This window comes from Bacillus rossius, chromosome 16, assembly GCF_032445375.1.
Source record: "Bacillus rossius redtenbacheri isolate Brsri chromosome 16, Brsri_v3, whole genome shotgun sequence".
Classification (NCBI taxonomy): domain Eukaryota; kingdom Metazoa; phylum Arthropoda; class Insecta; order Phasmatodea; family Bacillidae; genus Bacillus; species Bacillus rossius.
The window spans coordinates 41,693,619-41,713,365 of record NC_086343.1 but is presented as its reverse complement, the minus strand read 5'-3'; the positions used below and the strand labels follow the sequence as shown (position 1 = coordinate 41,713,365).

General features: G+C 38.9%; 1 protein-coding gene across 4 annotated transcripts in view; it reads right to left on the bottom strand.

Moving 5' to 3' along the window:
• The window catches only part of LOC134540390 (transcription factor Adf-1-like), a 41,326-nt gene extending 23,824 nt beyond the window's left edge, over nt 1-17,502 (bottom strand). For 2 of the 4 annotated variants that reach the window (XM_063383092.1, XM_063383090.1), the window contains exons 1-2: nt 17,014-17,415; nt 9,568-9,724 (exon numbers count right to left, since the gene is read on the bottom strand). In XM_063383092.1, coding sequence (XP_063239162.1) covers nt 9,568-9,724; nt 17,014-17,146 — 290 coding nt within the window. In that variant the 5' untranslated portion in view covers nt 17,147-17,415. Of the gene's footprint in view, nt 1-9,567; nt 9,725-17,013 lie in introns of all 4 variants that reach the window. The other 2 variants (XM_063383093.1, XM_063383091.1) reach the window with 2 other exon arrangements.
• Between the last annotated feature and the right edge of the window lie 2,245 nt (nt 17,503-19,747).

Genomic DNA, 19,747 nt, shown 5'->3' with positions numbered 1-19,747 from the left:
TACAGACAAACAACCTAGAAATTAGGAGCACTGATAGTCTGCACTAATCTTTTCTTTTCAAACTTCTCAGATTGGGTTTGTGTCTGGCCATCTTCAAATATCTATGTGGCTGCAAATTATGATGCTACTGATATTTTGGACTATTTTCTGTTCACTCTTAGCTGAGTTTTGAAATAAACAAACACCGCCGTATCACTGTGCCGCATCAGCAAGTGATAGGCTGAATTCATCTTTCGCGCCAAGCACTAGTTGCAACACACACACTTCAGTACAGTCGGTGCTAGTAAAATAATGGAGACGTAATATAACAGGAAAATGGTGCCGTTACCGTTCAGGACACAAAAGCAAACAATGTTTATTATTTGAATAATCGATAAAATAGCACCGTAACCTAAGACGACAATATGATAGTGTTACGATTTGGTACTCACCTAATCACTATCAGGCAGTGGTGCTATCCCTTCCAGACTTGAATCAGACCTACCACCACTATCTTCGTCACTACTGTCGTCACTGTCACCGAGAGTAACTATAACACTGTCAACGACAATATCACTGATACCATTCAATTCCCACATTCTTTCCTCTTCTATCATTACGTTGAAGCGGGCGCTTGGCCCTGACTTTCGCGCATGCATCGGATCGGCGACCTTCCCCTCTTCCCCACTCCTCCTTCCCCTCTAGCACCTTAGTAACCTCAGCGCCACCTGCGAGGTTTTAAAAGTGGCTGCGCGCGCTGGGTCTCATTCATTATTTAGTTGCTCTTAGACAAGTTAGTATGAGTAGGATGCGGTGTGCGGAGCTCGGCAGTAGCTGGCCTGAGGGGTAATGCTTTGGTATATTCTTAGGATTGTCGTCGCACGAGGTGGCCGTGCCATTAGCCATGCCTTAAGGTGACGTATCGTTGTGTGCCTACTCTTCTAAATTCCGTTTCGGCCGCCACCTGTAGAAATTCACTTTGGACAAGTCATGTTTCGTTTTCGTAAGGCAGTATTTTTGCCATATCGTTTGGTTATAATGGGATGCTCTTGATTTGCCCTTTTGATTACTTGCTGTTTAGCCGGTTGCTACCATGAGCAGTTGTCCGTTGCGCAATGTTTCCGTAATTATGCGTTATTATGTCTGCCTTATATATCTTTTTTTGCGTCTTTTTCTGGTTTCCGGGAATTTTAACGTTCTTTGATTGCGGGCTTGTTTCGTAGGGTCGTTTGATTTGGATCCGCACGCCTCATGCCTATTTGACTTTTCCACGTCTATGTTTATTGTACTTAATGTCTTATGAGTCTTTTGAGAGTCTATGTATGATTATTTATTGTCGTGGCCGCGACGTCTAAACGTAATTTCTTACTGTGATATATATATATATATATATATATATATATATATATATATATATATATATATATATATATATATATATATATATAGTTACGATCGCGCTTGGCTGCAGTGCTTGGCATCGCCGCACTCGTTCGGCCTGTCTGCGCCCCCTTCCACCTGCATCCTCTCCCTGGTATCTCGTGTCATACTGTCTCGCAACATCCTGACTGTCGCAGCGCGCACCTGCCTCAGATCGAGTTACTTAAAAGAGGCCGCACTGCGGAATAAAAGGATTCAGACATGTTTATCGGCGCGTTTTGTGGGAACCCGATGCTTGTTGCGTTTATCGGCGTTCTTTGAGCAGCCGCCGCGTCCTTCGAGGACTCACGATGCGTTTCTGGGCATTTTGACGGCGAAGGTCGCGCGATATCTCGGAGACATGCCCGATTGTTCTGGACGGGAACCCAAGGGCTATATAAGGAGGTTGGGCCGACCTTCGAGGAGGAGTTCAGTGGGGAGTTCTCCCGCGGCGGAGTTTCCGGGCGATAGTGCCGCGGGTGCGGCAGAGTGGCGAAGTCCTTGGACGAAGGTTCCAGGGCAGGGAGTGAGTTCAGTGGAGTCGGGAGCTTTCCAGAGGCGGAGTTTCCGGGCAATAGAGTCGCAGGCGCGGCGGAGTCCCGAGTGAAGTTCCGAGTGAGGCGTCGAGTGGGATCTCGGCGAAGGGTGTGACAGCGGCGGCGGAGCGTGGCGATGGAGTCCTGCGGCGGAGACCCACGAGGGGTGCTGCGGCGTGAGTTGCGCCAGAGGTGCGGCTCAGCGAGGTGTGCGGAACGAGTGACCAGGGAATTGACATTTATTTAAGTGTAATTAATTATTTAGAAGATTATTTGTAAGTCACAAGTAGTGGTAATAAATAAAACTGTGTAGTGTAATAAAATCTTTAATTGGGCTATCCTTTATGAACCCGCAGGGAAATCGTAACTATATATATATATATATATTGTAGTAGATTGTATGTACACATGTAACTGGCGTATTTGCATCCTAGTCATTTCATATTACAGGCCTTCATTAGGCGCGGTGCACACCAGAGCAATACGATAGGCGATGCGATAAGCGTGGGATCGCTTTGCGCGACGCAACTTTTATTTTGTCAACTCTCAGGTACACACCAGAGCAATGCTATAGGCAATACAGAAAGCGATGAAGGCCTCATTTGTAATGATGAGTTCTTCTGACGAGGATGTTGTAGGGGCTTACAGGTACCTAAAAATTCGTAAGTGGAAAAGGGCAAGGAAGTACTGGGTACATCCGTATAATGTCATGAAAATTAAACAAAGTTCGGCTGTGGTTGGCCGAGAACTACGACAAAACAAAACAAAAATTTCATAAATGTATAGGATGAGCACAGAAACGTTTCACATTCTGGAGTAACTAGTTTCAGAGGAACTGCGAAGCCAAGACACTAAATACAGGCTTGCTGTTTCACCTGCTGAGAAATTACTTATTACATTAAGGTAAGTAAACTATGTTATTATATTAGCCATTAAGAGGTCACAGAGTAAGTTGCGGTATATAGTGTATACATTCATTTATTATGTATAGCAAAAGAAGAGAATACAATATAGTCAAAACAAAGAAAAAAACACTACTTGCATAACACAAATGTTAACGCCATACAGTTAATGAAACTGTCGATGTTATTGGGTAAACAATCACTGTGTGAAACTGTGTGAACGTTGTTGGCTGAGAGTACAGTGGTTGGAATAGGACAATGTATCTCATGTGGAGTACTGTAAGCAGACAGATCACATTGTGAAGAAAACATGTCTGATGCTTCTCTCTCAGCATCATTCAACTGTTCGTTCAGCTGTAGAATATATTTCGCTTTAAGATTTATTTTGCGCCTGTCATCCAGTTTCTTGAAATCATGCAGCAACGACCTTAAAAACAGCCAGTCAGAATCATTTCGTTCGCTTTCGTTTTCCAGTTTTCTAGTTCTTTCTTCTTTTTTCGAGGCAAGCCATTCAACAAATGCTTTGTCCATGTCGTGTGTAGGGGTTACCACTTTCCTCTTCTTTGACACGTGGGGTTGTTGAAGAATTTCAGAATCCACATCTTAATGTGTACCCTCTGGCATACCCAATGATTCTTCCATGACACTATCTGTTGATTGTTGTAAATCACTGTCTATCTGCCATGCATGACGATTTTCTGATTCCTTGTCGTGATCCCCTTCTTGTACGGTTACATTCCCTGACGTAGTCGTTCCCTTCATATAGGGACGGAGGAAAGAAAGATGTGCTGCAAGATAATAGGTTTTTTTTTTTTGTTTTTCCTGACCCTGATGGGTCATTTACCTGTGTCTTTCATTTCTTCTGCTATGTTTTTCCATGCCAAACTAGTCAGATGTGTCCTAGAATACATTTTGAGGGTGTAGTTCCACAAACAAGGCTTGTTTTCTACATGTTTGATAAATGCAATCATCGTAACAACATCCTCCTGTGAACACGCCATGTTTTGTTACTGTTGCCTGGCGCGACCAGCATGCTGTGTAGCCTCCACGATACGACGCCGATCGGTATCGCTATTGTATCGCTATCGCGCTAGTGTGCACCTACTTACGTTGCTTCCATATAGTTGCCACACATTCCATGGAACCATGTCGTATTCACGTCGCGACGCGTATCGTATCGTTTATCGCATCGTCTATCGTATCGCTCTAGTGTGCACCGCGCCTTAGTCGTGTAATCCATATTGTTTTATTATGCTCATTCCTTGTGATAACGTTGATGATGTTTGCGATGTGACAACATAATTTAATCACCTCATGTTAGCCCATCTGAGAGGCCTTGTAGAATGCGTGAGCTTTTGAGTGTTAATTAAAAATAAAATAAAAGAGATGTCGCCGAGGGCGAGTGGAGAATTATATGGGTGTTTTGTTTATTGGGTTTCTTTTCCCCGGGCCAACGGACACTATACTCTGTGGCTCTGATATATGAGCCGTAACCATCTGTTACAAGAGAATCACTGTGGTTGTAGCGTGCAAGACACGGCTACAACGTGCCCAATACAGTCGTTCCACTTCTCTGGAGTAATCTGAGACAAAGCTGTGGCTACCTAATCACGTACCTCGCTTAGCTTGAATGTTCTGTTATTACGTGCCACGTAACCTTTAATATGACTTCACCCGAGTTCGATTGGATTCAAGTTGCAATGATACGGCAATAGCCTAAGTACAGTATGCCCCGCTTTCTCGGCGATGTTGTCAATCACATATGCAGTAAAAGATGAACGTACTGTATGAACTAAATTCAGCAACTCCACTTTCACAGACGTTGCACTGAAGGATATATTTTTTGACTGTAACCATTCGATAATATTTTGTTTTCTCCACGAATGATTTGGCACACGATCACACTTTACACTGTGATAGGACGCATTGTCCATAACAACACTGTTCTGTTCTAATTTTGGCAATGTTTTTTCAAACCAATCCCGGAAAACGTCGCCATTCACCTCTTCATGATAATCGCCGGATTTCTTTGACTGAAAAATTAACTCAACGTTTTCCACAAAACCACTGTCGCTACCTATATGAAGCAATATAAGGTGCTGCCCCATACCTGTTGGATTTTTTTAGTCCTGTAGACAGTCCAGAGAGAAAAGCTTCTCTCTTCTTTCCAAGACTTGCTTGTAGCATGCCCTTCATTCACCCACGTTTTATCTAAATAGTATATTTTGCGTCCTTGTCGGTAACCACGGATTTTGCTAAAATAATTTCTTCGCCATAGTGAAATGTCGTCCCTATCAATTATGACATTTGTTTTGCTTCTCTTTACATACTGAAAACCAATAAGTTTTAACAGTTTATAAAATGTTGTTCGTCTGAAATTAGGAAGTTCAGGGTCATCGTTAACACACCGTAGCACTTTGTTCAGCGTAGATGGTTCATTTGCGAAGAAAAAACTATGCACTTTACGCCTAATAGCTGTCTTCACAAAATCATCACAAGTTTTGATAACAGGATAGTCATGTTTCTTTTTCTTCCCGGGAGTTGTTTAATGTCCCAGTGTCCTGTAATTATTTCCTTGCACGAAGCACACTGCTCTTCGAAACACCCGTATATTCTGCAGTTAAACTCACGATATCGTTCACATGACAAATCCGGATATTTGTCTGAAAATGTTTTAAAAACATTCAACACAATAATTTTCTGTGCACTTTTCAAAGTCTTTCCCATTCTGTGCTTTACAAAACTCGGTCCGGCGTCAGCCATAACAAACCGTGCGCGCGCAAATCCAAAATACAACTGTTGGGCCGGGCATCAACTGTACACTGTACACATGGCGTCTGCTAACATAATTGTAAGTAAATACTTGCTGACACATTACTGCATTGTATATTAATGGTGAAATGCTATAATGCTATATAACAACAATTGTTATAAAAAAGGCAGTGTAAAAATACTTACAAATAGTACGTAACCAAGGGACTATTTCTTGCGCACAAATAATGTGCGCGGCGGCCGGCAGCCAATGAAAATGTTTGTTTACAAGAGGCTTTGTTTATTCCAAAACTCAGGTAAGAGTGAACGGAGAATAGTAAAAACTATCTTCAGAGAAGAAGATGATGATGATTCTGAAATTCTTTTTCTCCACCCTTCAGGACCAGCTGTATCTTTTTATTGGCCTCAAAGAGAAGATATGTGCATAGTGCCATGCAAATTTCTATGAAATATACATGACAGTATGCAAACATGCTGTCAATTGAATGTGGTATGTTGATACCCTCACATGTAATGTTATGTTGCAAGGCATAGTTATTTATAGTGTACAGAAACTTTCTCAATATTTTGTAAGGAACATTTGTGAGTATACTCTGGATAAGGTCTTGTATATATGAGTTATCACTGTCTCCTGATGCTCATGTTTGTCAGTCTCAGATTTAATGTTACGTTTTCGGCTTATCAGATTTGAAGCCAAGTTATTTAAAGGAGTAAAGAGAAACAAGGCCTGCGTGACTAGATGACCATGGTTATGTCATGTTACTGTAAAACAAATTAATGTTGTAAAGTCATTTTTGTAACAACCAAAGATGTTGAAAGTGTTCTATATTTTGGTATCAGATATGTTTGGTAATTATCATAGTATTTTTGCCAAGTTATCTACAGAGACATTTGTTATGATAATATATATATATATATATTTTTTTTTTTTTTTGGAAATTCATTGTTAATGGTTCATGTAACATCGTCTCAGAGCAGTTAATGTTTAAATGTGCATTTCCTCTGAAAAATACCATTTTTTTGTTTTTGAGTGCTCAACTATTCAAATAATTAAATGAGAGTTTTGGGAATTAATGATTTCTTTCTCCATAACAGCAAATGTTGTATGTTACATGTCAGTTATCACAAGGCTCAATGTGTTGTTAATAATTTAGTTTTAATTCATTGTCTTTTTTGTAAGATTTGTTTTTGATAAATGGCAAATGTTTTGGAAAAGACTTACAACAGAAATGAGTTTTAAATTGACACCGCCTAAAAGAATTTAGAAATTTTGAGAACATTCAAGTTATATGAATGAAATGCATTTAGTTTTTAGTAAATAGCTTGTTTGATGAGTCGTGACTTTATCGTAGGCCTGTGTACTCGATTGTTATAATTACGTTAGTAAAAGCTTCAAAACATTAAACTTATAATTATTACAGACTTTATAATGTCATGGAAAGGTTTCTGGAATTGAGCATACCCAACTCAACTACCTCTATGAATGTACTTTATATATATGTAAACAAAAAGATTAAATTATAAGAAAGTTTTCAATCCTGCATTATTTTTTATTTTTCTTGCAAAGATTAGTGTCATGCAACGTAAAATACTGTCTAACATAATTAATTATAGTGAGAGAAATAAGGTTATTGAAAACTTCTGATGTAAACATTCTTCAACTTTTTAATTACTTTAGTTTCTAAGAAACTATACTTTAGACCTACTGTGTGTCAGTAATTGTTTTTCCATTTTACTTCAATCGAACTAGCATTCCCACATATATGAACACAAATGATTTTAAAAGGGGTGAAAATAAATTTTTTTTGGAAATTATATCCTCTATATATATTTTATTTTTGTACATACAGTTAGAAGAAGCACCATTGGTATTTTATTTTTGGGGTGCATCTGCAGAACTCATGTCACTTATTTCTTTGGGTTATTGACAAAGAAAATTACATTAGATATAGCTCCAGATAGCTAGTTACAAAACTTTTAAGAATATTATTTTTTTATACTTTCATCACCAGTAAATATATGTTCATATTCAACTTCTTTCTGCAGTGTGGCAAAACATTAGCTTCAATGCTCTCCAAATTCATATATTACTGTCGGAAAAATTATGCTGAGCATATATTTTTCATTAAATTGATTGTAAAATCCAGTACTGTGGCTATCAACATAGCACTGTTCATCAATGCTTTAAATTTTTAGTCACTATAATTACCAATGGACAACGTAGTTTTGACTAATGTTCACGTTATCAATTTCTCTAATATAATGAATTAATACACCATTAAGCAATACATATAAATTACTACATACGTTTCTCCAGTTGGATCTAGCATAAAGAAAACAGACGCGTATTAATTTAAATGTTTGTGATTATTTAAATTTTTAACTTGTCAATTAAGAAATTTTACATAGCTGACAAATAATGTCTACATGAATTGAATTACACCCAAATTTCTATTACATTTAGATGAAATAATAATATTAAATTATAATTCATTAAGAAAAGTTTTGTTTTGGTTGTATAAGAGCGTGCTTTGAGGTTGGTGAGAGAGCAGCCTGCTGCCTCGGTGACGACTGGGAACCAAGGGGCGACTGCCAACGCTGTCGCTCTAGCAAGTTGCGCCCAGCAGGGGGTGGCTGAGGAAGGAGGGGGAGATTTTAAACACGTGCTTGTCCCAAGAGATTGGAGTGCCGTCTGGAAGCCATCTCACGACTCACCGTTTTCTATGGCCAACCCAGTCTACATACGGACTAGCCGAGGGTGGGGGAAGTAGAGTTCGACACCCTCTGCAATAATATATCCACAAGATTAACATTTGGGAAAGTGACAATGTGTGTGAACTGCCCCCTTGAAAACAGAGTTTAAAACTTTTTAATGTGGTAAGTCAAGTTTACAGGCCTCTTTAGTGTGCAAGAACCTGACAAACCCTTTCTCCAACATTCAAACTTATATGGAGCTTGGTGTGATGACTGGAAAAGCTAAGTGTTCCCAACCATTCTTTTACAAATTGTTTGTAAACAATACAAATATACATAATGTTCACAATGTCATAAAAAAATACCTCTTATGTTTGTACACTATATTTGTAGCATTACAGGTAAAATGTAAACTGGTATTGACTTTGTTGTACATCTTTAAGTTTGATTTTTTTGTGTAGTTATAAAATATGCCCATATGTTCTATACAGCAATGTATAAGGTGAGTTTTATTTCATATCTTCCTGTCAGTATAATGCTTTCTGAAGTATTAAGTGTGTAGCATGTAATCCTGCAAGTAAGTTACATTTCAAATGATTGTACACGGTTTCCACATGAGACTTTATTGTTTCCAATTAAAATTGTGAGAAAAACATTTGCGACAGCACCCCATGGATTGCAGCATAATCTTAAACAACTAAAAAATAATTTTAAGAAAACTAAATCCATTTCAACGTACACTCCTTTCATAAACCTCAGAATGTCTAAACGATACTCAACTCAACCCAACGTGCTACCTAGCATGTCTGGTGTGATCGAGTAGAGATTAACATCACATACACATGAAGCATTAACTCATGCTTAGATAACTGCTTCTGGTAAAAATTTCTCAATGACAAAAAAGTTTATTATTACTGTGTCAGTTTGATCAAAAGCATAAATTGCAGAAAAATTACACATTGTCTTTTAGAGTTATGTCACATAAATATGCAAACTGTGCAGTTTTACATCAATTTTTTTTTTCAGAACTATTTTGAAAATCATGACAGTTTCAAGTAAACATCCAGAACTATGACAACAGAAGTTATATGGTATTATTTCATAAGATATAACTCTCCTCCTCAATTTGTGGGCCTTCGTGGTATAAGGGTCAGCCAAAATGACTTGTATCCCTGGATTTGGGGTAGGTCCCAAATGGACACAGTATTATATAAAACCCAAGAGCTGGGTCCATTACAGCAGGGCCGGTGGGGTGGGAAACTTACTTCCTGTGGCGGATGTGTGGCTCCAAGAAGGCCAGCTGCTCCATGTAGAGCCACTGAGGACGTGCTGCAATCTCCTCGGGCGAGCTACTCAACTCGCTCTTCTTCTCGCGAGTGTACTTCTCCCTCAGCATGCGCCAGCGCGACTGGCAGTTGTCCGCTGCCACCAAAACATACAATACAATCAGCTTGCGCTAGCATTACCCACTGCCACCACAACATACAATACAATCAGCTTGTGCTAGCATTACACACTACCACCACAACATAAAATACAATCGGCTTGCACTAGCAATACTCACTGCCACCACAACATACAATACAATCAGTTTGCGCTAGCATTAACCCACTGCCAAAACAACATACAATACAATCAGCTTGCACTAGCATTACTCACTGCCACCACAACATACAATACAATCAGCTTGTGCTAGCATTACACACTGCCACCACAACATACAATACAATCAGTTTGCGCTAGCATTACCCACTGCAACACAACATACAATACAATCAGCTTGCGCTAGCATTACCCACTGCCACCACAACATACAATACAATCAGCTTGTGCTAGCATTACACAATGCCACCACAACATACAATACAATCGGCTTGCACTAGCAATACTCACTGCCACCACAACATACAATACAATCAGTTTACGCTAGGATTACCCACTGCCAACACAACATACAATACAATCGGCTTGCACTAGCATTACTCACTGCCACCACAACATACCATACAATCAGCTTGCACTAGCATTACCCACTGAAACGACAACATACAATACAATCAGCTTGTGCTAGCATTACACACTGCCACCACAACATACAATTAAATCAGCTTGTGCTAGCATTACCCACTGCCACCACAACATACAATACAATCAGTTTGCACTAGCACTTCCACCACAACATACGATACAATCAGCTTGAGCTAGCATTTCCCAATGCCACCACAACAAACGATACAATCAGCTTGCGCTAGCATTTCCCACTTCCACCACAACATACGATACAATCAGCTTGCACTAGCATTACCCACTGCCACCACAACATACAATACAATCAGTTTGCACTAGCACTTCCACCACAACATACGATACAATCAGCTTGAGCTAGGATTTCCCACTGCCACCACAACATACAATACAATCAGCTTGTGCTAGCATTAACCACTGCCACCACAACATACAATACAATCAGCTTGCACTAGCATTACCCACTGCCACCACAACATACGATACAATCAGCTTGTGCTAGCATTAACCACTGACACCACAACATACAATACAATCAGTTTGCACTAGCACTTCCACCACAACATACGATACAATCAGCTTGTGCTAGCATTAACCACTGCCACCACAACATACAATACAATCAGCTTGCGCTAGCATTTCCCACTGCCACCACAACATACGATACAATCAGCTTGTGCTAGCATTACCCACTGCCACCACAACATACAATACAATCAGTTTGCACTAGCACTTCCACCACAACATATGATACAATCAGCTTGAGCTAGCAAACATACAATACAATCAGCTTGCACTAGCATTACCCACTACCACCACAACATACAATACAATCAGTTTGCACTAGCACTTCCACCACAACATATGATACAATCAGCTTGAGCTAGCATTTCCCACTGCCACCACAACATACGATACAATCAGCTTGTGCTAGCATTAACCACTGCCACCACAACATACAATACAATCAGCTTGCACTAGCATTACCCACTGCCACCACAACATACAATACAATCAGTTTGCACTAGCACTTCCACCACAACATACGATACAATCAGCTTGTGCTAGCATTACCCATTGCCACAACATACAATACAATCAGTTTGCACTAGCACTTCCACCACAACATACGATACAATCAGCTTGCGCTAGCATTTCCCACTGCTACCACAACATACGATACAATCAGCTTGTGGTAGCATTACCCACTGCCACCACAACATACAATACAATCAGTTTGCACTAGCACTTCCACCACAACATACCATACAATCAGCTTGAGCTAGCATTTCCCACTGCCACCACAACATACGATACAATCAGCTTGTGCTAGCATTAACCACTGCCACCACAACATACAATACAATCAGCTTGCACTAGCATTACCCACTACCACCACAACATACAATACAATCAGTTTGCACTAGCACTTCCACCACAACATACGATACAATCAGCTTGAGCTAGCATTTCCCACTGCCACCACAACATACGATACAATCAGCTTGTGCTAGCATTAACCACTGCCACCACAACATACGATACAATCAGCTTGCACTAGTATTACCCACTGCCACCACAACATACAATACAATCAGTTTGCACTAGCACTTCCACCACAACATACGATACAATCAGCTTGAGCTAGCATTTCCCACTGCCACCACAACATACGATACAATCAGCTTTTGCTAGCAATAACCACTGCCACCACAACATACGATACAATCAGCTTGAGCTAGCATTTCCCACTGCCACCACAACATACGATACAATCAGCTTTTGCTAGCAATAACCACTGCCACCACAACATACAATACAATCAGCTTGTGCTAGCATTTCCCACTGCCACCACAACATATGATACAATCAGCTTGCACTAGTATTACCCACTGCCACCACAACATACAATACAATCAGTTTCACTAGCACTTCCACCACAACATACGATACAATCAGCTTGAGCTAGCATTTCCCAATGCCACCACAACATACGATACAATCAGCTTACGCTAGCATTTCCCACTGCCACCACAACATACGATACAATCAGCTTGCACTAGCATTACCCACTGCCACCACAACATACAATACAATCAGTTTGCACTAGCACTTCCACCACAACATACGATACAATCAGCTTGAGCTAGCATTTCCCACTGCCACCACAACATACGATACAATCAGCTTGTGCTAGCATTAACCACTGACACCACAACATACAATACAATCAGCTTGCACTAGCATTACCCACTGCCACCACAACATACAATACAATCAGCTTGCGTTAGCATTACCCACTGCCACCACAACATACAATACAATCAGCTTGTGCTAGCATTACTCACTGCCACCACATCATACAATACAATCAGCTTGAGCTAGGTTTTCCCACTGCCACCACAACATACAATACAATCAGTTTGCACTAGCACTTCCACCACAACATACGATACAATCAGCTTGAGCTAGCATTTCCCACTGCCACCACAACATACGATACAATCAGCTTGTGCTAGCATTAACCACTGCCACAACAACATACAATACAATCAGCTTTTGCTAGCATTTCCCACTGCCACCACAACATACGATACAATCAGCTTGCACTAGCATTACCCACTGCCACCACAACATACAATACAATCAGTTTACACTAGCCCTTCCACCACAACATACAATACAATCAGCTTGAGCTAGGATTTCCCACTGCCACCACAACATACAATACAATCAGCTTGTGCTAGCATTACCCACTGCCACCACAACAACAATACAATCAGCTTGCGCTAGCATTACTCACTGCCACCACAACATACAATACAATCAGCTTGCGCTAGCATTACCCACTGCCACCACAACATACAATACAATCAGCTTGTGCTAGCATTACTCACTGCCACCACATCATACAATACAATCAGCTTGAGCTAGGTTTTCCCACTGCCACCACAACATACAATACAATCAGTTTGCACTAGCACTTCCACCACAACATACGATACAATCAGCTTGAGCTAGCATTTCCCACTGCCACTACAACATACGATACAATCAGCTTGCGCTAGCATTTCCCACTGCCACCACAACATACAATACAATCAGCTTGCGCTAGCATTACCCACTGCCACCACAACATACAATACAATCAGCTTGTGCTAGCATTGCTCACTGACACCACAACAAACAATACAATCGGTTTGAGCTAGTATTACCCACTGACACCACAACATACAATACAATCGGTTTGCGCTAGTATTACCCACTGCCACCACAACATACAATACAATCAGCTTGCGCTAGCATTACTCACTGCCACCACAACATACAATACAATCAGCTTGCGCTAGCATTACTCACTGCCACCACAACATACAATACAATCAGTTTGCACTAGCACTTCCACCACAACATACGATACAATCAGCTTGAGCTAGCATTTCCCACTGCCACCACAACATACAATACAATCAGTTTGCACTAGCACTTCCACCACAACATACGATACAATCAGCTTGAGCTAGCATTTCCCACTGCCACCACAACATACAATACAATCAGTTTGCACTAGCACTTCCACCACAACATACGATACAATCAGCTTGAGCTAGCATTTCCCACTGCCACCACAACATACAATACAATCAGTTTGCACTAGCACTTCCACCACAACATACGATACAATCAGCTTGAGCTAGGTTTTCCCACTGCCACCACAACATACAATACAATCAGTTTGCACTAGCACTTCCACCACAACATACGATACAATCAGCTTGAGCTAGCATTTCCCACTGCCACCACAACATACAATACAATCAGTTTGCACTAGCACTTCCACCACAACATACGATACAATCAGCTTGAGCTAGCATTTCCCACTGCCACCACAACATACAATACAATCAGCTTGCGCTAGCATTACTCACTGCCACCACAACATACGATACAATCAGCTTGAGCTAGCATTTCCCACTGCCACCACAACATACGATACAATCAGCTTGTGCTAGCATTACTCACTGCCACCACAACATACAATACAATCAGTTTGCGCTAGAATTACCCACTGCCACCACAACATACAATACAATCGGTTTGCACTAGCATTACTCACTGCCACCACAACATACAATACAATCAGATTGCACTAGCATTACTCACTGCCACCACAACATACTATACAATCAGCTTGTGCTAGCATTTCCCACTGCCACCACAACATACAATACAATCAGTTTGCACTAGCACTTCCACCACAACATACGATACAATCAGCTTGAGCTAGCATTTACCACTGCCACCACAACATACGATACAATCACCTTGTGCTAGCATTACTCACTGCCACCACAACATAAAACAACACTCCTCTTTTCTAGTCTCATCATTTGGCACTGGTCACAGACTTTATCAATATATTTTGTTATTTAAATTCCCTGTTTATCTAATTTCGTTAAAGGAAGACACCAAAATGAGTACGAAACTGTATGTAATTTTTAATGTACAGAGAAGTATTTGGGCCATTTAAAGGTGCTTATGCAACATAATGTATGCTAATATGTTTATTAATGTACTTTGTTCACTTGTGCCAGAATAATTTACACCATCGGAATATTTGACAACTCAAATTAAATTTTTTTTAGATCGACACGCAGCCTTGTGCTGCATTAGGAAAATAAATTCTTGGTACATAATAAACTTCTTGATATACCCACTGGGGTTATTTGCGTGAATTTAGAGTACATTATATCAAATATAATGTTTAAATGAAATAATATTAAATGCTTGCTAATAATTCAAAATTTATGTGTGCGTTGGTCGAAATATCCTGGACATAAAAAAACTTGTGATAGGTCTATAACAATGAATTATGATCTAAAGTTTATTGAACTATAAAATATTTTTTTGTATTCAACTTACAATCAAAATTCATTGTTGTATCACACTTTTTTTGGTGACAATATTTTAATGCAATAATTGACGTGTTAAAAAAACGTTTTGTTGTAAAGTTCTGTATCACGTATCCAAATGCATGATACTGTATATATTGATCCTATGTTAAATGTTGCTTGCTGCTTTAATTAAGTACCTACATTGAAAGATCCTGGACAAAACAAAAACTACCTAATGATAAAACAATTAATTATGATTGTCAAATGCATATGAAAGAAAACCATATTCATAAGTTTATATTGTGATATTAAAGTTTATGTGGTGTTCAGGTTCTTTCAACGTATTTAAAACCGCAAGCCACATACCACAGGATCATAATCATAATATACACGATCATGCCATAAGGATAAAGGGATAAACTTGGATAGGTGATGCAGAATAAATACGGTTTTGTTAAAGTTTCAATTTCATTATGATGTGTCTTTTGAGTGAATGATGGAAATAGTTGTAACACTAAGTGTAAACATTGATAGTTAATTGAAGGACAATAGCCTAGTCATATGTTTGTTGAAGTGAGTGGTTCGACAAGAGTACAGAGAACTGACTATGTTACAATGTTAGGGATACAGAATATATATAGTAATGAATACAGTAGTCAAGAGAGAAATGACAGTTTGTTTCATTACACTGAAATAATTTACTCCCGTTACAATTTAGAGATAGTGTGGTTGTGTTTGTGGTAGTGAAGAGGGAAATGATAGTTAGTGTTTGACTATATTATATTAATTTAATGGTATAATGGCAATTATTTTTGCTCAAATATATATACAAGAGTAGTATTGACATTATATTATTACTGCCATAAAGCCAGGAAGAGCAAAACTAGCATGTGAAGGTCCCCCCCCCCCCCCTCCTGGGCAAAAAAAAAAAACACCATATTCTTGTGCATGTCCCATACAAATTTTTTTTAGGTGTGGTATGGATCTGAGCATCCCCATGATTGTAAAATCATAAATATTGTTAAAGTATCATGTTGTAAACTACTCTTCATAGTTGTTATAAACAAGGGCAGATGATTATATTCATTGATGGCTGTCTAAAATTTAAAATTAAAAGTTTGTGATAGCTTTGGCCAAAAATAAACTCTCATAAATTGACATGATTAAAAACATTTTTGAGGTTATCTGACCACAAATTTTGATAGAAAAAATTGGAAGTCATATTCCGTCCAATACTACCTCTCCAACTCTATTGTGAAATATATTGGAGAAAATTTTTTATGTAATAAGAGCAAATATGCTTTGACATTACACAAATAACCTATGTACCTAACAAAATCAATGAAACAAACAAGAAATTTTAAAATACAAAAATTACCTCTCCATCAAGGCTTTAAAGATTTTCATCAAGTCATAAGAACCACAATAAGATTATATTATTCATAAAAACAGTGGCAAATAAAAATTTAGGTAATTCTGATTTCCCAAAATTTATCCATCAGCTACACCTAACTAGCATCGCACAAGCATAATTGTTTAAACTGATTTTTAAAAAAAATATGGCTGCAACACAATGAATCTGATAAAAAAATCAATTGGAAGCCAACTGAATCCAAAACTAAATCAAATTTAAGTCTTGTATAAATATTTAAACATTGATAGCTCGCTTGCGATGTTTACGTGCGTCAATCCGACAAACCCGGTTCATTCGTTTATGCTTACGTTGCACTCGGCATTTCTAAAAGTTTACATACGTTACGGCACTCAAAATTAAGTTTTGATTCAACTTACCTGATACACCCATGTGCATTGAAATGGTCGCCCACACTCGATCCCTTTTGTTTGCATCCTTAAAGTCAGCATTACTTCTGTCGTACAGACAGCTACAGGACTTAACTAACGATATTAATTTTTCGTCATCCATTCCGTATGACCTTGGCGGTAAACGTAAGGCTGGAACACATATTATCTTCTTCACAGCGTAACATGGCCAGTATATACAAGTCTGCCAGAACCGCCGACATTTTTTTCTCGTTCTGCGTACATACGTTACGTTGGAGATACTGCAGACGATATTGGCGCTGGATTAGTATGGTATCTAACGGGAATTTGAATACTTGAAAGGTAAAAATCCCAAATTGTGCGGTATATGATTGCCAGAATCACAATAGAAGATTGAAAGGAAACGAAACAAAGTATTAGGCCTATAGTTTCCCCAAAAGTGAGGGTGTAACTCAAATTTGGGTACATGCGCGTAAACGCAAAGTTAAATAAATATGAACAATAGTAAACGTGAGCACGTGTTACTATTCGAAAAATAGTATGTCTATAGATACTACAAATAAACACAATAAATTTCTATTAAAGATAATGCTTTTAGATACCTATACTTCTGTTTTATTGCTAAGAAGTTTTTTTTTTTAAAAAAACCTCTGTACCGTTAGTTGACTTGAATTTTAAAGGACTAACCTATTATTATTATTATTATTATTATTATTATTATTATTATTATTATTATTATTATTATTATTGATATTAGAAACGCATTACTTAACGAACATAGCTTCTTATTTAGCTAGCTTTATTATATATGTCGATGTTTACTTATATAGTTTAAAGCATTATCCTAGCTTATGTATTTACAATTGTGTTGCAATTTTTAGGATACAAACATGCATTCGCCATACTAATTTGTTTCATTAATTGCAATATTCTTAAGATATACAAAATTTAAAAAAAATATTAAAGATGCCTGCATTAGAGGTGGGTCGAAAAGTATCAACTTGTTACTTTGGCATTGATACGCGCCTGTATCATGTACGTCAAACGAGTACACTTGACAATTATCAAGTACTTTAGTATCAGTTCAGAATTCGCCTGGAACAACACTACGGCCAATGTGTGCAGAACCCGATCGCAGATGACGGTCACTTGGGCGGAGCTTGTGAAAGGAGAGGGAGCAGGAACGACGAATAAGGGATAAAGAAGGGAAATAATGTAGGGGAGGAAGCGCAGGGGAAGGCGTTGAAGGAGAGACGCAAAGCGAAATTGTTACGAGTCGTTTGGTTATTGTCCCACATCAAAGTACGCTCAGTGTGCAGTGCGTGCACAGTCTCGTTCAATAATAAAACTAATGAAATTTTAATATTAAAAAGTACATTAATACAAGATATAATATTTATATTTGTGCACCTAACAACTATGAAAATGCAAATAAATTCTCAATTGACACTAATAACAGATGTACCGTAAAATGGGGTGAAGAGTAGTATAGGAAAGTATTTCCGGGCGCACGGCGCTGGCGCGTGGTGTGTGGTCGGTGGTGTTATCCGCCATCTTGGATTGTGACGTCACGGCGGCCATCTTGGATGGTTGTGACCTTGACCTTTGACCATGACATTTGACCTTCAAAATGTGTCAAAATCCGCCAAAATTGAGCAAAAATTGCCCAAAATTCCTCAAAATTCGTCAAAATTTCCATTTCTGTGAAAAAAATTCCGCCAAAAAATCTCAAAAAATTCCACAATCCAAAAATTAGAATTTCGAAAAATCCTCAAAAGTCGTTTTGCCCTAGAAAGAACCCTAATTCCTAAAACTGGCTTAAAATTCCTAAGAGATAGCTGCCTATAAGCCATTTCTAGGAATAAGGATACCATGACCGCCATCTTGGATTATGTCGTCACCGATGCATTTTTCGTTACGGCCGCCATCTTTAACTTTTTTATTTATTATCCGATTTTAATGAAAAATTTTTTAAAAAATATAAAAAAATTCAAATAATAAAATTTTAATAAAAAATATTTAAAAAATAAACTTTTACGACACGGAGTTCGGAGTCCTCGGTTCGAACCCGGTGAGGGCAAAAAAATTAAAAAATGGCGACCGATCCTTCCCTCACAGTGACTGCTGGCATACTGACTCCCACCACTTTTTTCATAGCATATATCATCCGGCAGTATGACGTCATGTACGCCATCTTTAAATTTGGACGCCATCTTGAAAATCTTTATTTATTATCCGATTTTAATGAAAAAAATTCCAAAATTCATCAAAAAATTAACGTATTTGAATTCTGTTTGATTATACCGATGTACGTCCTTGGTTCGATTCCCGGCGAGAGTAAACGGTCGATCCTTCCTCCATGAAAGCTACCTAGACTGATCTACCACCACCAGTACCAAGGTATATATCATCAACTGGTATGACATCATGTCCGCCATCTTGTCTTCATCCGCTGGAGACCACCATCTTGTTTTCGTCAGCTAGAGTGTGCCGATACCATGTAGTATAATTATCTGGTCACTATACTCGTGTCCTCAACTGTTGACATTGAACATTGACCTTGAACTTTGACCTTGACCTTGAAATTTGGCCTTGACCTTGAAATTTGACTTTGTCCTGGAAATTTGACTTTGTCCTTGTCGACCATCATGGATCCGACATTTTATGTTCAGTACATGCTACCAGAGGATACCACCTGCTGGAGTACGCCATCTTGTGTGTGTACTTGTATTATAGAGTACAT